General features: G+C 38.2%; 1 protein-coding gene across 2 annotated transcripts; it reads left to right on the top strand.

Moving 5' to 3' along the window:
• The first annotated feature begins 422 nt into the window (after positions 1-422).
• On the top strand, positions 423-20,055 carry vezf1a (vascular endothelial zinc finger 1a). Of its 2 annotated transcripts, XM_056271310.1 has the most exons (6): positions 423-512; positions 9,792-10,561; positions 16,107-16,176; positions 16,401-16,566; positions 18,642-18,677; positions 18,922-20,055. In XM_056271310.1, exons 1-6 carry the CDS (start codon positions 477-479, stop codon positions 19,278-19,280), a joined length of 1,437 nt encoding a protein of 478 aa, XP_056127285.1. In that variant the 5' UTR covers positions 423-476; the 3' UTR covers positions 19,281-20,055. The 2 variants fall into 2 exon arrangements, with proteins under 2 accessions (XP_056127285.1, XP_056127286.1); XM_056271311.1 differs by lacking the exon at positions 18,642-18,677 and having other exon boundaries at positions 18,922-20,053.
• Positions 20,056-27,415: the final 7,360 nt, after the last annotated feature.

Below are 27,415 nucleotides of genomic sequence, written 5' to 3'. Positions count from 1 at the left end.
CATTAAGATGCATAACGCTGGATTAAAGGTAAAAAAAATATATATATTAAATGTACAGATGCAGATGGAGCATGTTCAATCGTATAAATGCAGATAAATCTTGCAGTCAGTCTCGCGCAGTGAGTTATGACGAGTCTCGCGACAGTTCCGCGCTATTCATCAACTTCTTCAATCCTGTTTTTTGGAGCGTCCCGAGAGTTTATCGAGATGGAGATGAAAAACAGGGGTGTTCTGAAAACCACTAAATTCAGAACTTCATGACATTCGCCCCCGAGAGCATAGACATAGTGCCTTGTACAGAAACGTATGTATACATATTTTTATATATTACCATAATGTAGAACTGAATGGTATTTTATTACTTAAACAATTCAGACTGCCGATGTATTCCCCCGTCCCGCGAGTGGTACGGTCCGCGGGGTGGCGGAAGTCTCGCTCTGCCATGTTGAGCGCTTTGTTTCTGTGAGTGAGACGCGATGATGGAGCAGAGCTGGAGCTCTTTCTTATTCCAGGTGAGAACTCTTTCTCTTAAGCACACACGCACATTCACACTCACACGCAGTCCGCGCGCCGCTCACTCATGCTGCCGGCTTGCCTGCTTCAGTCTGCTTTATGAACAGAGATATTTGAAACAGAGCAGTTGGAGCAAAACAATAGTAGATGAGTCCCGGGCGCCCAGCTGCGCTCCCTCTATAGATTTAGTAGTAACACTCAATCTCAGTGTTTACACATCTATCTCTGTAGATCTAACACTATATCCCTGTTTCCTCCTCTTATCTCTTTAGATGTAGCCTTCTATCAATCAGTTTGTTACTCTATCTCTCTCTCTTTCTGGTGATCTTTCCTTCTGTCCCCCTATATGTCTTTACTCCATCTATCCCGCTCTATTTCTCTTGTTATTCTGTCTCTGTCCTCTATCTATCTTTCCCTCTGTGGATATTTCCCCCTGTCTCTCTATCAGTTCATCCATCTCTCTATTCCTTCCTTGATCTTTCACTCTGTTTGCTCCTATATCTGTCACTATCTCTGTTCGTCCCTCTGTCTCTACCTCCATCCACCTCTCCATTAACTCTCTCTCTCTCTCTCTCTCTCTCTCTCTCTCTCTCTCTCTCTCTCATTTTCTGGAAAAGTTACAGAAATGAATATCTGAAAAAGTTATGGAAATGTCTATAGTCAATATGTCATTAATTTTTAAATAAAAAAGATTTTTATAAATTTCATTTGGACAATGTGTATAAACGTGTCTATCTATATATCAGCTTTGGGATAGCAATACATCCGAGTATAATGAGCTGCTCTGGTGACTCAGATGCTGAGGACTAGTTCACATGTAAACTCACTATGAGGTGTTCAGTTGGATTGCTCTCTTAGTCACTTGTATCCTCCAGGCTTAAGTTTAACTTTCTGCTTTTCGTTAATCCTTTTACAATGTGCATTGGCTGTTGCACCTGGTTCCTCTGTGTGTGATATTGTGGAAAATCATATCATGAGTTTTTGATGTCAGTGTATGTTCTTCTACTATAAATTACTGTGGGGCAACATGTCAGTGAAAGAGTTGTGTTTTTGATTACATGCTTTGTGTTCAGCACATGTTGAGCCATATGTGGGCTGCCTGGTGGATAAGTTTAGTTCTGCAGGTCTTTATAATTTTTTTTATTGCCTATGTAATTGTGTTTGTAAGTGTGAAAGTGAAACATACTTTAATATATGACTCTTCTGAAAAGATCCTGGTGAACATTTTTGCTATAACGTTTGCTTTAATAAACCTGATATAATATTTCCAAAAGCAATGGATGTTTGGGGTTCTGCTTTGCCCTTGAAGTTCTGCACGACTGACTGAGTCATTTCACAGTCATTACTTGGAAAGTGAGATTAGACAAGTTCGATCCTTCTAATGTGACACATGCCACCACACAAAGCCAGTTTCTTTCTGTAATGTCTATTTCTCTCCTCAATGAAAAGAGGTCTCATGAATGAATAGATCGGGCTGAAACCTGTGGCAACTGTTTCACTCTGATTGTGTGTTTGGTAGAGCATCATAGTGAATGAATGTGAAGACTTTGGGTTTTAGTCATGGACTTGGTGCGATTGCAGAAGCTGTTCTGATAGTAAACTTCAGTTTGAGGGTGAATCACTTCAGTAGGTGTTTAGTGACTGAGCAAATCATTCAGGTGTCTCAAAATGCTCTTTTTAGAAGTTGACCTGTTTTTAACGTGACTCTTGATAAACTAGTTGACAACTAATCGTTTGTTCGACAGGTAGTCTGTCATTTTGACCCATAATAACTGAGTGTAGCCTAGAGAAAGAAGAATTCCTGTAATCCATTTATCACCTAGCTGATGTAAGGTTTGTGACTCATGAGTGACGGACTCCTAAAACGTCCTTCATTTGTTGATCAGACACAGCACAGAACTGCTCCGTCATCCCCGGGGCCCATCAGCACCTTGCCTTCGGTTTTCAGAATAGCTTTAGACTTTCATTCTTACTTGTACGGAAGATGAACTTTTCATGATGAATGAATGTGCTGACGTCCGACCGGCTGGGATGTGAGTGTTGCTCATCCGAGAATGTTTTTGGAGTCAGTGCCTCTGTCGACTCACCGGAGTGGAAATGTTTGCTGGGACACTCTCTCAAATGGCAGGATGAGTTTCTTGCAGCGTCACAGTTATTGGCTGGGTGGTAGTATGATGCTTTATATCATCAAATGGTTTAAATGTGTCAACACACCAGTCTGTTATATTGTTCATACAAGAATTTATCCAAAGGTGTGGTTTTAAAATCCAACATCAAATAATCAGCTGTTTTAGTGACTTTAAATATGGCTTATATTTACAGTATTGCAGTCTTCTGTTTTTAATTGTTGAACATGATGAAAGATGATGTGGAACTGCATTTGCACTGATGCCAAATTTATCATTCATCTTTTGTTTGTGAAGTTTATTTAAAAAAAAGAAAAGAAAAAAAATGTGTATATTATATATATATATATATATATGCATTAAAATGTTATGAAATATGATAATATATATTATTTTTTCAATGTATTGATGTAAACACTTGTTTATTTAAAGTATTTAAGTCTAGATTATTGAAGAAAAAAATATTTATTTATATACATTTAATTCCTTTTCAATAAAATTTCAATTTATAGCCTTTATTTTAATGGTCTATTGACTACAATTCTATATATATATATATATATATATATATATATATGCATACATGCATAGTATACAGCCCTATATATATATATATATATATAGGGCTGTATACTATGCATGTATATATATGTGCGTGTATGTTATTTCAATACATATACATAAATACATACACAATACACAATCATTTTTTATGAATATATGTAAAATACTCTATACATCAGTTATTTAAAATATGTAACCCCATAATGTATATTACATCATTAAATGTAAACTATGAATATATTTATATAAATACGTTTATAAAGACAAAACAACATGTCCTTTTTTTAATGTATACAGTTAGCGTGATATACAATTACTCATAGCATGATGTAAGTTTGTGGTCATACCGCCCATCCCTAGTCCCAGTAAAACGCAACCTTCACGTTTCTGTGAAAATGTGTGAACTGCAGGGAGATTATGCTGTGGGATTTGTCCTTTAGGGTCTAATAGTTGTAAACAGCTGGGTTGTGTGGTGTTATGAGCTGTTTGCCTTCCCACAAGCACCCTGTTCCCTTTGTACTTTTTTTTTGCCCGTTTAATCACTCTTTCTTCTTTGCTGTTTCTTTTCAAATTCAAATTTTAGAAAGCTTTACTCGAAAATGAATTACCATGTGTTTTAGCATCCAGCTCTGGCCCGTTGCGGATCTCCATTGTGCGGCCGCTGGCTTTTCAAAACTCCTTATTCTCTCGCTGAACTCGTTTTCTCTGTTATTTACGTTACACTGACCTCAGCCTTCAGAGCCGATTTGTATCAAAATTGTCAGAGTGGCGTGAAGACGCAGCAGGGCTACAGTCATTCTGCGTCACATGCTCGTGAAGCACACACACACACACACACAGAGTGGCCTAGTCTAGACTCGCATCCCCAGACGTACCCAGTAAAACGATGACTGGTCTGGGATGCTATAGGAAGTGTGTGTGGAGATATGCAGTTCTCCTCATGAATAGAGGAACCAAACCGGAGAAGACTCCCGCACAAAGACCCCCTGCGGATCCGTGAGGGCATCCCCGCTCCGATTTGTGTCTATCACAATAGAGCAGATGAAATAAGGAGCAGAAAGAAGCATTCGTTTTTCTTGTCCTGCGTCCGCCTGCGTCGCGGTCAGTCTTGCGAGATGGATGGATGACGCTGAATGCGAGAGGTCAGGTATTTAACCCTGCCCTCTTCGTGATTGCAGAAAAGCACGCATCTTAATTGCAGTGTCCTCTTTTCACTGTGTCTGCAGAGACCAACAGCATCTCTTGCTCTTGATTAAGCATATGCAAAATTAAATATTTTAATATTTTCACTGACTGTGATAATGCATTTCCACAGTTTTTAACATTATAAAACTAGCCCTAGTTGTTTTTTCAGTTTTATAAAATGTTATGTAGGCCACATTTATAACACTATACTTTGTATTATATAACCTTGCCATTAAATTACAAAAAAAACACACACACTGCTGTGTGAGTATCTCTAACACAACAGCTGGGGGAGTTATGGCAATTTTGACATCTTTCTCTCTTCTGACCAACGCAATCAGTCTCTAGGGCTGAACAATTTAAATTATATTTAAATATATTTGAAAAATGATATCATAATTACAACCAAACCAACATACATGTTTCACATTCTTTTTGTGAGAAGAAAGCGTCTCTACAACTTCTGAAAGTGAACTGCAGTTTTTTACTGCAGCATTACATAAAAAGTATGTGTAGTTTTAATGTCAGTGTAAACCAGCGGGTTTAGGGTTTCAGGTAGGCCTACATTAGGTTTATTTAACAACAGAAATTAGAATAATCAAATGTAAAAATAAAACACTGCTTAGTCTTCACTCCATGAATTAATTATATACTGATTCTTATTAGAGCTACAAAAGTTATTCAGTCAGGAGCAGTGAGTGATTTTCTCTTTATCTTTTGTTGTTTGATTAACATTAAGCACACAGACGGCTCAGGTTTATTAGGCTGCTGTCACTTTAAGAGCTGGACGGATCCAATATATTGTTGCACACGCGGTCTCTTTCTCAACTGTTTGGTCCACTTCAGACATAACTGACTGTGTTTATACGACTGCTCACCAAGAATGGCATTTTGACATAATTTTGTGTGTATTTGGCTATATAAGCTACGGAAGAAAACTGAATTCGGGATCACGCTCTACCAGAGAGTCGGCTTCCTGTGTGCTTGAGTACTTAGTTTATGGAGTTTAATAACATTAAGCATGTCACACGTATGTAACAGTCATGTGTCCAGTCTGCTGTCTGCAACGGCCTAAAACTTGAGCTCCGTCCAAAATCACGTGCTACATTTGAATTTGAACCTACTTCGCGACCGTTAAAAAAGTATGTTATGTATAGTATGAATGTGTGTAGTATGTAATCCGGACGTACTAGATCCGGCATGTTATCATTATCATGTGACCTACCAGCGTAATTTGCGTCCCTTCACCTCCTTTCATAAATCCTCTCCTGTGGCCTCATGGAATAGTAAAGTGTCAATCGAACGTGCACTTCAGATTCTCGCCGGAAGTAGTATCATCCGGGAACTTTTCGCCTACTGTTTTTCGAACACTATGTATTCGGAGATACAACTCTGTTGGCGTACTCTTTTTCGCTTACTAGCCTATATAGTAGGGAAGTATTCAGTTTAGGATGCAGCGTTGGACTTTTTTTGTAATCTTTTGGAGTATTAAAATCATGCAGTCATCGCAATTCGCAAGTGATACCTTTGTGATATTTTTATAATTTCGATATATCGTGCAGCCCTACTCTCTACTTTTTTCCCACTGTCAGCATGCTGAAACTGTCTTTATGATGTTAAAAATATTTTTTGTAAATTAATTAGTCTGCCTCACTAATCAATTAGCTTGTAGGACGACTAATCAACCAATTCTCCTTCCTGATGCCCTCAGGCTATGTGTGTGTGTTTCCTTGGCCTCTGAGAATTGACAGGCCTTGTTGTTTTATCATGACAGGCGAAGACGTGCCCTCAGGGGCCGAGCCCTAATAATGCCACCTTTGACCTTTTGCTGACTTTGTTCTGGTTTAAAATCTACATATGATTTTGGCTCATTAGTTGTGTGCAGCGAGTGAGTTTTTTTTTTTTTTTTTTTTTTTAAACAGAGCTGGTTTGGGGCTGTTTCTCAGTTTTTGGGGGCTGTGCCTGTTTTAGATGCTCCATTGAACATCAATAGTGGGTGAACAGTGTGTTTGCCACACTTTATTGGGTCTTTTAAGGGCCTCAGGCTGTGGGAGCATTGAGAAGTCTGATTCATTTTAGCGAATCAGTTCGTTTGGGCTGTTCATAGATTCAATGTATGTGTTTGTGATTGCTGTATATTCGTTTTCCTCTCGTTTGTGCTGACGCTGTGGCTCAGAGAAGATCAGTGTCTGCTGGGGCAGGTGGTTGTGATGTAGGTTAGCAGCGAGTGTCTGTAAGCTTTTGCCCCTGGCCTTGTAAACAAATCCCTCATGCTGCTGTGTGTAAGTAAGGGAGAACTGAAGGAGTGCGTCCAGCCTCCCAGAAGCCTCAGTAAACAAACAAACATCCACCTCTGTTTCCAGGCCTGCGAGCTTGGTTTCCCTGTGTGTTGTTCATGTTGGCTGCATCCCAATTCACACTCTGTGAAAGTAAATAATTTCCTTATAATAGGACAGTACGTGCTTTTTAAGTATGTAGTACGTCAGTATCGCACGTCATAGAATTGCATCATGTTTAACTACTCTGGATTGCATTCCTTGCTTTCCATTTCTATTAGGGCTGCCGCTTTACGTTCGAAAGTCACACGAACTTCCCCAGCAAAGTGAGTAAACGTAGAAACACGCCAGATTGGCTCGTGATTTGACGGCGTTTCCCGCCAAAGTTCATTTTTACCCGCATTTGGTGGGTCGGAGGGTGTTAATCTCAATCCCTGAATGTTGCGCTCCTGTTTGTCATTGTGAACGAAACTTCACGCCAATAAATCATCAGAAATATTGCTGACGTGTTCGTCTCAAGCGCCCTCTTTACGTTCGTCCTAATGCCTGTTAGGTGTCCGTGAATTTGCCTATATTTGGTGATGATAATGGAAACGTCTTTAGACATGGAAAATCGATTTTACAATCGATTCAATAGCTATGTTTCCATCCACACGTTTTTATCCGCATTAAGTGATATCGAATGAAAAATGCCTTATGGAAACATTAAAATTCGATTGAATTTCATGAATATCGACTCAAATGAAATACGATCGGTCTCATCGGATTTTATCTTGATCGGTATACGGCTTATGCGATAAACGCGGATGGAAACGTTATTATGGTGCGATCCATTTTGCCTAGTAAAACTTTGTTCGCAAATGTCGGCTTGAATGTTGTGCAATTCGGTGAGAAAATGAATGGAAACACCTTAACATGTCTCAAATCAATTCGATATACCAATTTGATCGCAAAACAGCATGTGACGTCATTACGCACAGGTTTTTATCCGCTTTAAAGCCGTTTGATGGAGAAACACTTTCACCAGCTTTATTTGCATGAGTTTTTTTTACCGAACTTCAGATAATTCGATTGACAAGTGGATGGAAACATGGCTAATGAACACTTATGTCTCCAAAATCAAACAGGATTTTCCCACAAAAGTGACAGCCCTAATTTCTATATAATAAACATTACTGTTTGGGGTTAAATTTTAAATTAAATTAAATGTTTAAAATATTTTATGCTCACCAAGGCTGCCTTTTACTTTGATCAAAAATAGAGTAAAACATTAATATTGTAAAATATTTATTCCTCTTAGCACTTTTAAAACAGTTTAAATTTTAATGTATTTAAAATTTTTATTTATTCCTGTGATGGCAATCAGCCATTATTCCAGTCTTTAGTGTCACGTGCTGATTTTGTTCATAACTGCATTTATTTGAAATAGAAATCCTTTGTAACCTTTATTTCTTTTATAATTTATTTATGAAAGTATTGATTTAAGAAAAAATCTCAATCATGACCCCATACCTTTGAACAATAGCATCATTTCTTGATTACAGTGCTACATTTGCTGCAGTAGTAGAATCGTTTTTTTTATTTATTAAAAGGCATAAAAGCAGTTTGCCATGGTACATGAAGCTTGGTGTCATTTGAAATGCATAGAGATCTGTTTATCTAATATCAGCAGGTGTGTTGCTTATTAATTTCTGAATAAATGTTTCATATTCCTGTCCACTAATCAGAGTTGTCTAAGTGCTGAATCTCTCTTGTTTTCTTTTTTCTGTGAAGTCCTTGTCATCTCATTCACAGGTTTAGTTTGTTTGTTCCTGACCCGCTGAATCATCTCTCTTGCGTTACGGTTAATTTAGCAGTCACATGAAGAACCGGGAGCATCTCGGCAGATCGGTTTACGCCGGACAGATTTAGATTCCTCAGCGGCCCGGCGTTGTTTTTGAGTTCAGTTAATAAGAGAGAGCAGAGCACACAGGCTCTGTCCTGTACCAGGGTTCATGCCAGCATGTGCTCGATCACGACTGCAGCGTAATCTGTGTCATTAGTTTGGGGCCAGGATGACACTTTTGATAACACTGTGAATCATTCTGAATCCAGTCATTAGCCCAGCATGAATTTCTGTGTTTGAAGAGGAGAAACTTGACTCATTTGATTTAATGAGATATTTCTCAATGGAGTGCCTCATCCTCCTGCCAGCTGTCGTGTCCAGTGTGTGTTTGTATGTATGTAACGTGAGCGTGTGTGTTCATTCCTGAACTTCTGCTCATTGTTAGTCACCCCACAGGCTGCTGATGGGAACACAGAAGAACACACACACACACACAGCAACTCTGTGCAGGATGGGCTCAGGCTATATCATCTGTAATGTATCCTTGAGATCAGAGTTTTTCATCTCTGTTCAAACGTACTGGAGCCCCAGAGTAAAATACTCTCAAGAATTCTTTTTTTATCTGAGGAAAAATAAATGTGAAGACCGGTGTATCAGAGACCGCTTTCACATCTGTGTATCTGTATCGCGAATATGTGCTTGTGTGTGCGTGCATATGTATCCTATTATATTATTATATATATTATTACTTATAGTAAATAGATTTTTTTCTAATTTAAAGATTATGCCATGTTTGCTGGCTGACCTTGCTTATAGCATGTACAATTCTTTATGTATATTGGGAATACTTAAACCAGTTGTAAACCAGTAAAACAGTTTTAGACTGTCACTGGATGAAAGTTTTTTTTTAATTTTTTTTTAATTTTTTTTAAACCGACAACAAGTTTATTATGTATTATTTTTTTTAGGTCGGGATTCGGCACACAAGACAGCTGAGATTTATTTATTTATTTAATATTTAATTTATTATTTTATTATGCTGACATTTATATTTTATATAATTGTTATTATTTTATCTCATTATCATATTGCATTTTATTGTATTTTTTACTATTATGATGTTATATTATTATTATTTTTATTTAGTATTTTATACTATTATTTTTAATTGCATTTATTTGTATTTATAATGTCATCCCAATTGTTATCTGCCATAATTTTGGCCAATGCTGTAATTAAAAAATGTTGTCAGTACATCACAGTCTTTAACCTCCCTGCCCCGGTCCTGTTTTCTCTTTACAGCAGGCTAATGAAGCCCTTCACCACCAGCACCAGGTGGCCCCAAACAGCCTGCTGCCACTGCTGAACTCTGAGCCACAGGACCAGAAGCCTGTGATGCCCATTCCGCTGGACCACAAGCCCCCTGTCAGCGCAGCCGAGCTCCTCAAGGACAATGTAGCCAGCGGGACAGGGGGAGGAGGGGGTGGGAACGCTGGAGGGGGCGGTCCGATGGTCGTGGTCAAGAAAGAGCACAAGAGCAAAACGCCATTCATCTGCGGCTACTGCAACAAGGCCTTTCGTGACAGCTACCACCTTCGCCGTCATGAGTCCTGCCACACCGGCATCAAAATGGTGTCCAGACCCAAGAAGACGGCGCAGGCGGCGCCCACCATGGTCTCGCTCATCTCCACCATGGCCCGCGAGACCACGGGTGACCCTTCCTACATCTCAACCGTCGCTGGCATCCTCTCCACGCCGACCACTTCCACGTCCTCCGCTTCCACCATCATGTCCTCGACGTCCATGTCCAACGTGACCCAGCACAGTGCTCCCAAAAAGCCACCCAAGCCCGTAAAAAAGAACCACGGCTGTGAAATGTGCGGGAAAGCCTTCCGGGACGTTTACCATCTGAACCGTCACAAGCTGTCGCACTCGGACGAAAAACCATTCGAGTGTCCTATATGCCAGCAGCGCTTTAAGAGGAAAGATCGCATGACGTACCATGTGCGCTCACACGACGGAGGCGTCCATAAACCCTACGTCTGTTCTGTGTGCGGAAAGGGCTTCTCAAGGTATGTGGGGCTTTTGCATTTAATTGGATTAGATTTAATAATCAGTGTGTTTGATTTAGAAGTTAGTGGTTCAGAATTATAATGAATTGAATGATTCTGGTTCAGATTCAACTGAACAATTCTGGTTCTTTAATGATTATTTTGAGGAAGCCCCTCCCTTATTGATAATCAAAAGAGTAAGATTTTTTTTATTTTTTGAAATAAATGAACTTTTATTCAGCTAGGATGCATTAAACTAATCAAAAGTGACTGTAAAGACATTTATAATGTTACAATATATTTCTAATTCAAATAAATGTTGTTCTTTTGCTCTTTCTAATCATCAAATAATTCTTAAATGCATCGCGGTTTTCAGCAAGGTATTAGACAGCACAACTGTTTTCATTAAATCAGCATATTAGAATTCAGGAATAAATCACAGGAATAAAGTACATTTTAAAATGCAGATTTAAACTATAAACTGGTTTGGTTTGAGACAAATTTTTGAGTCTTTTTGACCGATTGATTGAAAAGAACCCGCTCATTTGATTGCGTATTGCCCTACTGGTCAGTGGTGACTATAACTTTCTTAGAATTTTTTTGCATAATTTTACATGGTAGATTTAGTAGTTCAGTATAATCTATATTGAAACCGAACAACATGAAAATCGTTTTTTTTTTTTTTTTTTTTTTTTTTTTATAAATATGATTTAAGGTTGATTTTAAATAAGAACCATTTCTTGATTCCAATCTCTACAAATAACACCATATTTTCACTTTCAACAATGCTTAAATGTATACATTAATAGCAAATATTAAAAGTAGTAATAATAACTCATTTCCATACCGCATAAAATGATGCTGTTTGTGGATTCTGATGATGTCAGTGCATTTAATACTGTCTGTTGAAATATGTGTTCAAGGCTCGAGCTGAATCCACCATCTGCTGTTCTGATGATGTTAATTTCATCTCGTTCCTATTGGCTGCCGCTGGCTGATTTATAGTTGTTGTGAATGGATCTGACTGGCTTCCTTTGTAGGGCCCAGCATGCCGAGGGTCTGCGTGAACAGAAGGAGGAGGGGGTGCTCTTATTCCTCTGTTATTCCCTCCTGTTTGTTCTGTCTTAGAGGATCAGTGCTGGGGTTTCCTTTGAGTCACTCAGGGGCCACAGACACACGGCTGCTTTAGGAGTCTCGTCTATAATGTCTCTGAATATCCAGAAAAGCATCAGAGAGGCCTCACTATCCCTGAAATTAATCCTCGGATTATTAATCACGCACTGACACAAGTCAAAGCACAGAGATGAAAAGAGCTCTGGCTGTTCCTGAGAAAACCACCTGAAACAAAATGTCCCAGTCTCCTCTGGCAGGTTGTCACGTTCATTTTTAGTGTGTTTTGTAATCCCGAATTCAGTTGTTCTCCTCCATTTTAGTCTGCTGATTTTGTTCCTAAAGTGCGATTGCAAAAAAATAAAAAATTCGTTATAATTGTGTAATATAATTGTAAGTTGTGACTGAGGTAGCAAAACTTTCAATCTAAACATTAGAAGTCATTTTACTGTCATCGAGATATTATTATAGTTTTTAGTTGAATTAGATTTTATTTGTATATGTTCCATTTCATTTTAAAGTTTTTCTTTTTGTTTAGTTTTTTCAATCTATAGTTTTCATTTTTGTTTTAGTTATTTTAGGACATCATGTTAAACTAAATGAAAATGTGAAATTTTTCCTTGGCAGCTAGCTGAAATAAGTTTCAGGGGTTTTTTTCTCAATATTTTATTTTATTTCAGGTAATTTCATTTTATTTCAAGAACACATTTTTTTTTTAATAGTTTTAACTTTGTTACTATAATAACCCTGGTTAGAAGTGTTTGTTTTACTTAGATTTTATGTTACTTTTGAATTGTTGTATCCAAATTATTGGAGAAACTCTATCGTTCAAAAGTTTGGGGTTGATAGGATTTGTTTTTTAATCTTATGCTCAGCAAAACTCCATTTGTTTTAAAGGGGTCATATAATGCCATTTTTGTACAAGCTAATATGATTCTTTAGGGTCTAAATTAAAAGTTTGTAATATACTTTAATTAAAAATTCTCATTAGTATTGTAAGAAAACACTTATTTTACCTGGTCAAAAACAGCTCTGTTTTCAGCACGCCGTTTCAGTGCATATGACTTTAAATGATAATGAGCTTCGCTCACTCCGCCCCTCTGTTCTGTGCTACACCGTTTGTAACACAATAACACAATAACCATAACGCGTTGTTCATTATAAACGTGGGATTATGAATTATATTGAGAACGTTGTACATAGAAAACATGCTGTATTGTACCCTGAGTGTAAACCGACGCATTCATCGTGAAGCGTGCAGCTAGCGATTTGCAAAGATTAATATAAATATTAATATAAAGATTAATAAAACGTTACACTCACTTTAGTTCTTCTGAAGGTTCAGCAGGAACACGAATAGGTTCCGATCCTTTATTCAGGTGCAGCTTCTCAGCAAAACCAGCTTTACACTGATCCTCGTTTATAAAGCAGTCTGGTGAGAAATGATTCGGCAAACATGAGAGCATTGACGTTGCTCGTGGGGAATATTCCCTTCGAAAACAAACTCAGCCACTGCGTCTTCAGCGGTTCGGATTTAGGAACATTAAAATGACTGCTGTGTTCGTTATTGCACCCAAGAACAGAACACCACAATCGCTTAGACGCCATTCTGCTCATAGACAGTGCTCCAGCATATCAACAATGACCGCGCCGATCCACGCGGACTATGATTGACAGGACGAGCGAGGGCGGGTCTGTTGAATCACTGCTGTCAATCAACAATCGTGGGAGGGGCTTCCGTTTTATTGACGTCACAAAAACGAACGGCTCAATTTGAGGCAGGGGAAAACATATAAGGAGATTAAAACAAAAACACTGGATGGATTTTTATCATTATATGATGGTTGTGTACAGGCACTGCCAACACACATTTCAGTACAATCAACTTGTAAAAGTGCATGTACCATTATATGACCCCTTTAAAATGTGATGTCAAAGCTAAATTTTCAGCATCATTACTCCAGTCTTAAAGGGATAGTTCACTTTGAAATTAATTTTTTATATGTTTTAGCTTACCTCAAGGGCATCCAAGATGTAGGTGTCTTTGTATCCGCAGTATTTTCAATTTTGATATTTTTAGGTCAAACCGTTCTTGTCTGTCAGTCATATAATGCAGTCCTATGGGGTCCACCTCAAAGAGCATACACAGAGAAGTCCAAATTAAACATGATTTAATGACTCGTAAATGTAAGTACACATTGATGGCCTAAGACACGAAACGAGCGGTTTGTGTGAGAAAACGAACCGTATTTATATTGTTTTTACCTCTTGTAAACACAGCCAGGTCCAAGTGATCTGACGGCGCTGGCGGTTCGGTCTTTTCCGGAAAGCACCGGAAGTGATCTCTCGCGCGTGTACGTCACTCATACAATTGTTTTATTTTTAATTTTTTTGGAATTGTTTTCTTTTACGACGGTTTAAACATCCCGAATAAGCGCAAATTAGTACCCTTTTAATTAGCCGTCTTACCTACAATCTCTGCTCTGTGTAAACAATGAGTGACGCACACGCGCGAGGTTTCACTTCCGGCGCTTTCCGGAAAAGACCGAACCGCCGGCGCCGTCAGATCACTTGGACCTGGCTGTGTTTACAAGAGGTAAAAACGATATAAATACTGTTCGTTTTCTCACACAAACCGCTCGTTTCGTGTCTTAGGCCATCAATGAGTACTTACATTTACGAGTCATTAAATCATGTTTAATTTGGACTTCTCTGTGTATGCTCTTTGAGGTGGACCCCATAGACCTGCATTATATGACTGACAGACAAGAACGGTTTGACCTAAAAATATCAAAATTGAAAATACTGCGGACACAGACACCTACATCTTGGATGCCCTTGAGGTAAGCTAAAACATATCAAAAATTAATTTCAAAGTGAACTATCCCTTTAAGAGTCACATGATCCTACAGAAATTGTTCTAATATGCTGATTTAGTCCCACGTGACGTCCCACAAACCAAATATGTTGTGATAAATTATTCTTAGAAATATATAGAAATAAACACCTCTGTGTCTCTGTGTAAGAGTGTTCTTATTTAAACATATATTACATTTGAAGACGGCATGATGAAATGTGTGCGGCTGTGCGCATACACTGTACTAGTTCAAGTTCGGAGCACTAGACTAGAGTATATCAAATATGTTCATAACTTGAAACGCTTGCTCCAATCCGGATTTGAAACTGATCCACGCTGCAAGTGTTGTTAAACTCATTGCTGTGTTTCTTGCAGTATCTCTGAGCATCGTGGGGAGAATGCAAACAACACTTTTGTGTTACTGTTCTGAGGAAACACACTTACAACGCATCCAAATGCAAAGCTGAACGCTATTCGTATTCTCCGCTGTAATACGACCTCATGCATAATACAGAACAATGATTGAATTAAGAGTTAATTCTTAGAATAGAAATAATGCGGAGGAAAGCTCAGAAACGGATGATGTAGACACGTAGTCTCCAGCCACGCCATTCAATCACCACTCCAAATTAACGCGTCGCATATACCTCACTTTTCATGACGTTGGTTCAACTTTGCTTTTTAAACTGGAATACCGAAATGGCTCAGAAAAACGAAAAAATATCTTTTCCCGGTATAATAAACATGAGTGCTATCATTGTTTTCGTTGATGTGGAGCCTGTACATATGTCAACATCTTCTAGGTTGTTGTTTATTTGTTTTTTTATTTCAGTATTTTTGCTGTTATTCTAGCTTGTTAATTTGTTATTATTATTTCAAATAAAAAATTATAATCACAAAAAGTGTTGTAGGGTTCCATTATCCTTTAATGCTGAATAAAAATGCTAAATCCTTCTTGCTGAATAAAAAAAAATCTTATTGACCCCAAACTTTGGAGCTGTAGTGTATCCCCACAAAATATGTTAATATTCAGATTGCATTCACAACAATCGCAAGTTGCATTGCAGTTCACATGAACCGAATTCTGTATGGACTCTGTATGGACTCGAGATTCATTGCTGTGCACCTCGATTTTGGAAGATGCTTTTACATTAATCAATAAACCGAATATTATAGGCCAAAGGTGTCCAATCCAGCTCCTGGAGCTAAACTCTGCAGGACAGTGGCCCCCCAGGACCGAGTTTGGTCATCCCCGTCATAGGCAATCAAACTTGAATTCAAACCAAAATCTCTAGTGTGAAAGCAACATCAGTTTGCGTTCTATTAACTGTGAACAGTGAGTAGTGCTAGTGTAGCCCAGTGTTTACTGTAAGCCACATCTGCATTAGGTTTTCTAGGTCACGGCATCTGATGAATCTGCAACTTGGAGACAAACTCGTCAAAACTGTCTCTGAGGCAAAGTACAGCACCTAAAGGCAAAACTTTTTTTTTTCTGAAGTTCACGTAGACACAGTTGATACCAGAAATCAAGTGGCTTTGTTACAGACACTATGCTGTTTTCTTCTTTGCCATGTTTTTAATTTTTCCCTCTCCTCTCAGGCCTGACCATCTCAGCTGCCACGTAAAGCATGTTCATTCCTCAGAGAGACCTTTCAAATGCCAAGTAACGGTAAGAACCAGAACCCATTCATCCCATTTATGCAGTTGCGCATCTAACAAAGCGCCTCTAGGTGCTGGTACCCAAACATGGTAGGTTTAAACTCCATAAAGGGTTAATAACGAGGACTTCTTGAAGTAAAAACGTCACACGTAAATGTTGATTAGTAATAAGTGATTCAAAGAAATATTTTGGCTGTAAATGATGTAGATCTTCATGTCTTGTGTCCATAATAGGCCTGTACATCAGCCTTTGCCACCAAAGACAGACTTCGGTCGCATATGATTCGGCACGAGGGTAAAGTCACGTGCAACGTGTGCGGAAAGATGCTGAGCGCTGCCTACATCACCAGCCACTTAAAAACACACGGCCAGACCAACTTTAACAATGCCTGTAACAAAGGTAAGTGCAACATGATTGGTTGCCCCAATCAGCCTGTAGTCTGTACGACGACGTTCCCAGCTTCTCTGGGGGACTCATGTAGCTCTAGCACCAACATCCTTCCACTAATACTCTGTTCCATCCTTTCTTCTCTTCTCCAAGCTCTTTGATGTCCCTTCAGCTCCCAAACTCTCTTACACATACTCAAGTGCACTAGTTTATGAGAGGTGACTTTATCCTGCTCAGAGTTGTTTTTTAAGAAATCTCTGAAAACCTGAGAACCGGCCAGAATGACAACGTGTTTCAATAATGCCTACAATAAATGATACCCCATTGTCTTTTTTTTTTTTAGCCCTACACTTCTTTCACAACATATTTTAACATCCACAGTATATTTAATTCAGTGTTTTCATGATATCACGGGTTATTCTGAAAACGTTTTTGCTTGGTCCCGTCCCCGTCCTTTGACTTTTGAGTTTGGTTTGAGAACAACATACTTTAGGGGCTAGAGCGGAGTCCATTTTTAAGCCCAGAGCTCTTTCTGAGATGGAGGAATGGTTCAGGTTGGTGGAAAAAGGTCTTCTTAGGAAGCACAAAGAATCGTGTGAGTGAAGTCTCTGTAAAGTGGGCATTAGGGGCATTTAAAGCAATTATTTTTGAGTACTGGAATGATACTTGAACATGGCTGCTGGGATTTCTCGAGCCAGAAGCCCTTTCCCAGTAATATTGCGTTTATTTTTGTGAAGTTTTTTGAACTCTGGTTGTGCATTCCATCATATTTCATTGGTCATGGCATTTGATTTGTATGTTCAGAGATTAAATTAGTCAAGCATATCAGTGGAGGAGGCCAGTGCTTTGCTTTAGGCAGAAACTGCTCTGACAGAACCGGATCCTTTCTGAGGACAACAGGGTCAGGAAAAGGTCTAATCTAGATCTAATGCAAGGATGTAAAGCAGTCAGCAGTACTCAGGAAATGTGTTCTGTCATTTACTTGAAGGAGTATTTAAGGAGTGGAGTTCCTTCAAATTCATACTTGTGGTCTCAGAACTGTTGTGCTATTTAGTGATAGGTGCCATTATCTTTGCTTGGATATTTTTCATGAATTAACCCACTGATCCCCATTCCATGATCCATCTCTGTCATGTAGTTTATTTTTTTATTTTTTTTTATTTTTTACATTTCTGTCTGCTTTGAAAGTGATTAGCTATTTTTTTGTTTTGTTTTTTGTTGACTGATTCTTGTAGATTGTTTTTTTGTTGTTTTTTTTGTAGAAAGTTTATTGTATATTTTAATAGCCAAAACTATTTGTACGGGTTTCAAAACAAATTGCCAGATTTTATTGACAGCATCTGTGACTATGCCTTTGATTACCACAGAATATTATTTTGTAATTCTATTATATTAAGAAGTATATTTATAATATTTTAATAGTTTTCTCTCACCTCAAATTGTTTGCAATTTATATATATATATATATATATATATTCATTTTTATAATATATTTTTTGTAATATTAATATAAAGGGTATAATGATAATTTTGTCTTTTGCCTCCAAGACATATTGATAATATTGTATAATTTATTATATTATAGTAATTATATTATTACACCTACATTTACAAATATTTTTGTCTTTTGCCACAGTTAATTTTTTTTTTTAATATTATATAATTTATTATATTATATATTTATTATATTATGGTATATTTAATAGAAATACATTGTTTGTAATGCCCTTACAATGAACATCTGTGGAGCAGGTCATTCTGACGGTTTTCTATGAAGAATTTTTGCAAACTGATGGACGAGTTTTAGTTTTTCTGTGCTAAATGTCAACATGCCATTCATGCTGTCAATAGAGTTTAACCTGTTTTGAACCTGCAACATTTACATTAAATTGTTTCTGTTGAATTAGATAAAAGGGCTTGAATCTGTTTATGATGATAATGAACAAATATCTCCTTTTATAAAATGATATTCATGTCTGAATTCGCACTAAGCATAAATACTGCAGCCCTGCATTGCTAAAAGTCCCATAATGCATCACTGCAGGCAGCTGCCTCCCCATCATAACCCTCTGTCTATTTCTAAATAGGAGACTGGCAGTGGAACCACTCAGGGCTCCGAAAAGGTAAAAATGAAACAAAACAAAAAAGGTGGAAAAGCAGATACACACACACAGTAACAGTTTGCTCTCTTCCGTCTCCGCTGTTACCAAATGAAGTTCGATCACAAATGCTCACATATGTCTACAGGTTCCTTTACATCATTTGACACACCAGTCTAGACACCCAGAGAGTTTGGGAGTGGAATACACACAAACCCTGAACACACGTATTAAACGCTTCTCCTGTCTCTTTCTCCGTGCTCTACAGACAACACTGAAGTCTGCAACTCTGCCTCCTCCACACCGGTCTCGGTCTCGTCCCCCATCACCACTGCAATGAACCGTGGCCACACCAGCAACCCCGTTACCATAGCAGCCCAGATGAACATCTCCACCAACACGGTCAATATCACATCTCCCATCAGCCTGCAGCACCCGGTTACCATCACCGGCCCTGTGAACATCGCCTCCGTCAACATCCCAGCCTCAGCGCCCATGAACATCGCCCACCCGGTGGCCATCACAACACCCATGTCCATGAACATCGGCGGCCCGCTCAACATCGCCATGAGATCAATGGACAGCATGTCCTTCCTGTCCCAAGTCCTGCCGTCTTCTCCCTGGTAGAACCGGCCCCTGACCAGCCTTTTTGCCCTGCCCTCTGTGTGACTGACACCTGTGTGGCGTGAACAAACCCATCCTGTGGCAACTCTGGTGGAAGAGTAGCCCGGGTTGATCCAACTCTCTCCGGCCTTTGGATACGTTTGCATTTTGCGCGCAAGGTGAGCAGCTCGGTAGCGGGGCATTTCGCAAGCTCCTCTGAGCACTTCAAACCCCGACGGACGTTTTTAAGGACAAATGCAATAATCGATGTGCATTTCGAACACTTTTTTTATAAGCAGAGTGCCGATGGGTTCTTCAATGATGTTGAGGCGTGATCAGTATTTAAGAAAATTCATTAGAAAGTGACTTTAGCTTCCATTGGGAGGGAGGATTTTTAAAATATTTTTTGTATTATTTTGAGTGCGTATGTCCGTGTAGCAACTTTGAAGAGGTACAGTTGAAAACAATTTTTGTTTTCTTTATTAATAGTGTTCGGCAGGTCACGGTTTACGACTTTTTAGTTTGTCTGAGGGGAGGGCAGCTTCCTTTTCTTATTGTTTACGTCGCCATCGTTAGCTTTTGCATACAAAAGAAAACGTTTGGAGGAAGGAAAGAGAGTCTTGCACTGAAAGCATATCCCTAGTCTAAAGAGGCAGTATTATCTAAATATAAATATCATGATAGTATGGCCCTGTCCAAAATTGCGCACTTGATGTGGTTGCTGTGGTTTCCGTGAAGTCCATGAAGACCGTAGGGTGTCCCCTTTGTCATTTTATGGGTGAGAAAGGTGGTCCAGAGCGCCCCATTTGCACACTGGTGCGGACTTCCAAGCATTCTACTAAGTCTGTGGAGCATTACTTCACCAAAGTTTGGATTCTGAGGAGTCAAGTACGCCATTTGGGACAGGGTTTATGAACTGTAGATAACCAGCTCGTTCAAAACAGGGCCATCTAGAGGTTGGAGTCACGCATTGACACCCTTTAATTTGAACTTTTGTTGCCTGATTTTGTTGCTAAAAGTATTTTATAACCTCGTTTTTTGTATTTTTAAATGATTTTTGCAAGATCCCTGTTCTAGAAATAGCCTGAGCATAGGAAATGAACATGAATAATTCCAGGAAACTGATTTGGAATTATTCATGTTTGTTTGTAAATATAGTTTATTTTGATTTAATTTAGCTTTATTTTAGGTTTTATTTTTTGTTGTTTTTAGATTTTATTGTTTGTTTTTTTCGGTGTATTTTGTATGTTTTAGGTTTTATTTAGCTTTTTGTTTGTTTTTTGATTCATTAGTTTGATCTTTTTGTTTAATGTTTTTGTATGTTTTAGGTTATATTTTGTTTTAGATTTTTTTTCTTTTATTTATATATATATATATATATATATAAAATATATATATATATTTTTTTAGGTTTGTTTTTGTTTTGTAGTTATTTTACCTGTTATTTTCACAGCGGCACCATCCTGCTCATTTTATTTGCTTCCAGTGATTTAATATTGAATCTTTTTTTTCCAGTGGTTTGGACTCTGTAGGTTGGTAGTATATTGCTGTAGCTAAAGCCCAGAAGCACCATTTACCATAAAAGCACGTCTTCAGTCTGAAATAAAGAAGAATGTTTACAGACTGCTTCTGGAAATTTCTAGACTGGTGGGTGGTTACATGCCGATCTGTTCGAACTGAAGAGTTTTATAATTTTGTGTTAATGAGAACACATTTAACAGTATAAGTAGGAAGAGTGAGCTGCCACTCACTACACGGATCTGCCACCAATGTGATGGAAATTTAGGTACATTTTGTCAGCCACTTCCTGTGGATGGAGCAGATGCCAGAGAGAAGAGACTGCTGTAGTGAAAACACTAATTATTCGACTTGTATGCAATTTTTTGTGGGTAGTTTTCCCGCCACAGCCTGTGATGTGATGTGTCTGAATGGATGCCGTCCACCCCAGCACTGAGTCTCAGGAAGGGGATGCTTCATCCTGATCAGACACAATGAATCCCTGATCCGTGTGCGTGTGTGCGTGCGTGCGTGCGTGCGTGCGTGTGTGTGTGTGTGTGTGTGTGTGCGCGCGTGAGCCGTTTGATTCTCCCGTCACACTAGAACAAACAAAAGCATGTTTCCATAGTTTAGTTTGTGGGGGAGAGTCAGAATGAGCGTTTATGCATTTCTTTAGTAGATGCATTATAATTGCCTTTTATTTGCCAAATTCAAACCAATTATGAAATCCAATGAAGTGAAGTTATTTGAATTGAGTCTAATGTTGTTTTGATTCAGTTGATGAACTGGATGATTTTTGGAGCCCCTGTGAAAGCGGTTGAATGTATATGTTTGTACAGAAGTGTTTAGCTCAGAGGATCTTAGCGTACAGATAGACGTGAGCGAAGAAAAGCAAAATAACCTTTTATAAAACTTTTGTATTAGTACATTAACAATGGTAATTTTGTATATACGAAGGCTAGGCTTTCTGAGTAGCAGAAAGAAAAACATTCCTACATTTTTTTTAATGTAAGTTTGTCAGAAATAATTATGTAAACATGCGCAATGTTTTATGTGCCTTTTTATTTGGGTTGTCTAAATAAAAAACTGTAAAACATGATGGCTGTATGTGCATTTAAGCGAGGTCTACCAGCGTTTATTGTCAATAATTATGAAATGTAGTACCTAAAATTGAAAACGAATCCACCTAGATTTTTGTCTGCATGATAAAACTGATACCTCATGTTAACATTTAATTTTTTATTACATTCTTGGCCTCTTCACACATGTACCTTGTTTTGTTTTGGGGGGTTTTATGACCAAAATGTTTTATTGTTTTTCAAACATAATGAAAGCTAATGCACATAGAAATATATTCCATCAACTATCGGATATTTATGAAAAAGGAAGGGAACAACAAATGTACCTTGTTTTATTTTGTTTGTTTGTTTAACAGGGACAATACACTAGGCATTGTTACACACAGACAACCGATGCCGTGTTCATAGGCCATATAGCATAAAACATAAAGCTAATTTGCGGCCCTTGTCCCTGATTCCCGGCAGTCATGGAAAACCAAGAAATAGCATCGAGTTTGAGATTTTTTTATGTAATGGAATATAGTTTTTCTAGTTATGCCTAGATATTTATTAATATCAGAGATTTTATTTATTTGGACCATATATATATGTGTGTGTGTGTGTGTGTGTGTTTTTTCCCTCTCTCCAACAAACTCATTTATGCTGGTCAGAAAGTTTTGAACCGGTTTAACAATGTTTCTGGCTTTATACCAGGATTACATGAGTAAGATATTTTGTTGGAAATCTGTCTAAAAACTCTGTAAAGGTACAGAAGAAATTCTGAGTTCAGCCAATGGGAAGGCAGAAGACCAGCAGTCACTCTCGGCGCAGGCAGTGGGCCAGATATTTGCCTCAACACTTGATAATGTGTCTATTCAACATTTTCAACAAGCAAGCATTGCACATCATCACATACAGGAAAGAGTTTTCTCAATCCATGATCTTCACCACAAAAAAAAAAAATCGTTCATCTCTAATTCATGGCTCTCCATCTGGCCCTGTTTAAATACCCCCTCCCCCCACACTAGTTCCTTAATCTTACATGCTGGCTTTTTTTCTTCTCGGAATCTCAAATTGGTCGTTAGGACTCATTTCCATGTGCATTGGCTCTATTGGTGCGCGTTCACGGCCTCAAGCTTGCCGCATCATTTGATCAGGCGTGACGCGCCCCTGGGATCCCAATACAATCAGCCCTGGGTTTAATCTCGTGTCCATGAGCAGGTGCTTCGGGTTCAAGGTCTTTTGTTTCACCCCTCACTGTCGCCTCACAACGGGGATAAAAGACAATGAGACCCATTGAAAGAACAATTGCGCTTTTTTTCAGGGCGCCGCTGTTCACCATCTGCCCGTGTCTGTAAGTACAGGCAGCTGTATTAGTATTTGAAGAGCATTTCTTTTCGTTCATTCATATTCATGAAAACATCTCATTTGGATATTTCAGCAACATCCAGCACCTATAGCTATAAGTCAATAAGACTGGGGTTTTGTGTATAAACATTTGGAAATTGAGCCAAAAATATTTATAAAAAATTACACTAAATCCTGATTAGAAAAGCCGCGTTCGAAACCGTCATAAAATAAACACTCTACGTTGCTTGGTATCTGTAAACGTTAGATGACGTATTAATTGGTGGAAAAACTTCTAAAACATGTTTTTTGTTAATGTGATAAATGAAAACTATCAAATATCATTTATCTCTAAAGACGTACACACACACATATGTGTGTGTTTTTAAAAGAAAAAAAAAATACTGTAAAAATCAAACACTGTATTTATACAATAATATTAAAATGTAATTTATTCATGTGATGGCAGATTTTCAGCATCATTACTCCAGTCGTCAGTGTCACATGATCCTTCAGAAATCAATCTAATATCGGCTGATTTGCTACTCAAGAATCGTTTCTTATTAATAATTAATCAATGTTGAAAACAGTTGTGCCGTTTAATATTTTTGTGAAAACCTTGATATTATTCTTTAATGAATAGAACGTTCATAAAATAGCATTTTTTTGTTTCATTTATCCTTGCTGAATAAAAATATTAATATTAATTTCTTTCCAAAAATCTTTTTTTTATATATATAGATATTTTTAATGTTAATATTTAAGAAATTGAGGATAATTGAAGTATGATTATAATATTTTATTACAAACTCAGGATTTGATTTCATCTTTGGTAATGCCGAGTTGCTTTACTCACCTGTATCCACTAAATGCTCTTGAGCGCGGTGAGAGGAGGATAATCTGGCCACAGCTCAAGCGCTCAAGAGCCGATAAAGACCCGCCATCTGACGCTCTGTGAACGACACCGTCTGCTGTTATCAGTGTGTATAGCACAACATGGAGGAATGGAGCATCGAGTAATGTGATCAGAGACTATCGCTTCAGCTGGTAAGATCTCATCCTCATTCTGTACCGCTCGTGTCTCTGCCTGATGATTTGATTATGCCTTTATTTAGATACATTTACTACTGAAGCGCTGTTCAGTTAAAATTCTATTCAGGCAGGCCTCAAGAATGAATCTGCCCTGCGGTTATGTTCTAATAATAAAACCATATAGTGCAGGTCTCTTAAATCAGGGTGCTGTTATGTTACTACAGTATGATGTGATGGAGTTTGTGAAAACTCAGCTGCTGTGTCTCTGGTCCACTTATGTCTATATGTAACAATTGAAATCATACAGGGGCAGAATTTTGATCTTTCAAAATGTTATTCCAAAAAAATTTGATTATGTGATGAAGCATTTAGCAGACCAACATGTTGCATTTTTCTTTACTGAAGGTTAACATGCTAAAAAAATAGAAAAGATGTAAAAGATGTAAATTTCATTTAAATGAAAATATGTTTTTTTTTTTGTTTTTTGTTTTTTTTAATCCCTACCCATAATGTATCCCTAAAATCAGAAGAAAATGATAGGTGGATAAGAATGATGTAGAAGCCTCTAACCCTTGTTGTAAGCCTAAACTTGACATTAACTTCCCTCAATAAAAACGATCCCAATCTGATTAATTGATTGGAATGTTGTTCCAGGATCAACAAGGATTTTACGTGGTGAAATCACGTTAACCCAGTAGGTTAATACATACAATAACTAACAGTATTTCTTCTATGTGATGCGTTGACATTTTCCACAGTACTATTGCTTATGGTGTCATATTAGCTGATAGCAGACTGATGTTTGGCCTCCCAAAGGATTCTGGGAAGGGATCCGTTTACTTCCAAATGTCTGACCATATGCCTCTAATATCTGACATGATTTAGTCTCATTAAATTAGGGCTTTAGTTTAAGAGCTCGGCTGAGATCAGAGTTCCTATTAAGTCTCTGTTGTTCTTATTTGAGGTGACGTGCATCTTGATTGCTTCAATATTACGGTAGTTTAAATGACATTGTTAAAATAGTGGACTTTCAAATCACCTCCCCTCTGCACAATGTTCCTTCCTGTCCTCTCTTCTTCTCTTTTCTCCTTCTATCTCAGCAGAACAAGGACAGTGTCAAAGCCCTGCTCGTGCTTTTGGTTCAGTGCACACTATGCAACTGTTCCCCTTTTCTTTGGGCTAAACTTTGCAAAAGCCCTCTTCTATTAATATTTGGAGGAAATGCATACATATTTGCAATAAAATCTGCATTTGCATTCTGTTCTAATAATATTAATTCAAACAAAATATAAAAAATGTGTAAGCGACTGCTAGAATTGAGGCCAATGAGGTTTGGGCCAATTAGGGCTAATGATAGCATAGTGTAGAGAGGTGCCAGTGAACATGCTGCTACTTTTATACACAGACAGCAGGCGTGTGTTCTGACATAAGCACTAACCCTCAGACGACTCCTGTGGTGATAACAGCTCTTCTTGTCAGACACCACAATCTGTCCACTTGGATTTCTCTCTCCTCTTGGATGCTGAATCAGCCAGAAAAGCATCAGAATTTGGCATAATACAGTAAGGGAGATTGGGATCATTTTGGCAGGGACGACTTTCTAAATTTCATTAAAAACTTTGTTTGTAGCCTCTGCCAAAAGGAGCCAAGAACGGTTCGTTCTGGAGTACTTCATCCAAAAATGAAAAATCTGATATTGTTTTTTTTTCACACTCATGTTGAACTAAACATGTGCAACAGATTTTCTTTCATAAACACAAAATGTGACATGCTGAATAATTAATTGTTTGTTTTTTCTCCATGCAGTATAACAGTGATTGGAATGGAGACAGAGACTTTCAAGCTTCAAAAGCACCACAAAAGTATCATAAAAGTAGTCAAGTCTTCCTAAGTCATATGAATAATTGTTTTGAGTCAAATTGGTCGATCCGATTCATTATGATTGAAAATGACCTGCTTCCCACTTCTGATGTTGTGATTAACGAGCTCATCACATTCGAGTACTTTGTTGCCGGAAAGAACAGTAATCCTGGAGAACACCAGGTTTATTCTGTCCTATTTATTGGGAAAATCTTATTAAAGCCAAAATGATATTTAGCGTCCCATTCATTGACAACCATAAATATTCCCCGGCCCACTCTATCTAGATAATCAGTTTGCTGACAATTCTGGAATTTCTGTCAAATACAGGCTATTTTCGCTGTGTATAGAACATACAATACACTTCAAATTATTATTCATATATGTAACAACAAGACAAGGCGATGTACTGTAGCTGTTGTAGAAAAGTGGTAAATACGACTTGAGAGGGAGTTCGTGTCCAGTTTTTAACTAGGAAACTCGTGTCAATGATAATCCCGAAAGCACTTTACTACTTCACCGTCGGTTTGCACATCCGCCATGTTTGTATTCAATGTTTTTATGTACTTGTAGTTTTAATCGAATCCTTGTCCAACGTGCAAAGGGTTGTCGGCAATATTAGCTGTTAGAGTGTGCACTAACCGGAAATAGAAGTCAATCCGGGTATCTTTGGAATATTCATTTCAACATATTAGGATTTAGGGATTTTGGGGGTGTACAAGAATAGGTTTTCATTCTTGAATATTCAAAAACGACATTATTTTTTACATTGTTGCAGACTGCAGCACCTCTCTTCCCAGTCTGTCAGTAACGCTCTGTTTATTTTCTGTCTCTATGAAGCCCCTCCGTCCGAAAAGCGTCATGTGCTCTGATTGGTCAGCTAGACCAGTGTATTGTGATTGGTCTATTGCTTAAGGTGATGATACACGGGGCAACTCAATGGGCAACCAGGTGAGACACAGGGCCCACGACCGATCTAAAGTATCCAGATAGAAATCTGTTGCCCATTCTCAATGGGAAAGCACTCAAGCAACATCGCTCTGCAACATTGCCCGGCAACATTGCTAAAAAAAGTTCCCCCGTGTAAGTCCCCCTTTAGACTCAAGTTTGTTTTGCAAATGTCACACCCCTTACCATAACCGCAAATTTAAACACACTAATAACACAACTCATCCAGGCCCCGCCGCTTTTTTGTGACGTGTACGTTCCCGAAATAAAACTCTAAGCTCAAGACTCTAATCGAGGCGTTACACACTAAACAAAGTTGAAAATGTAAAAAAGCATAATAGGTCCTCTTTAAATGACCTGTAGTGGAAAATGACGTCTTCACCCTAGGTTTGATCTTCATCTGATTCAATCCGGTTT

Source organism: Rhinichthys klamathensis, unplaced genomic scaffold (assembly GCF_029890125.1).
Source record: "Rhinichthys klamathensis goyatoka isolate OS25496 unplaced genomic scaffold, OSU_Roscu_1.1 h1tg000314l_1, whole genome shotgun sequence".
In the NCBI taxonomy this organism is placed as follows: domain Eukaryota; kingdom Metazoa; phylum Chordata; class Actinopteri; order Cypriniformes; family Leuciscidae; genus Rhinichthys; species Rhinichthys klamathensis.
The sequence above is the reverse complement of the archived record's forward strand: the minus strand, read 5'-3'. Positions and strand labels throughout refer to the sequence as shown.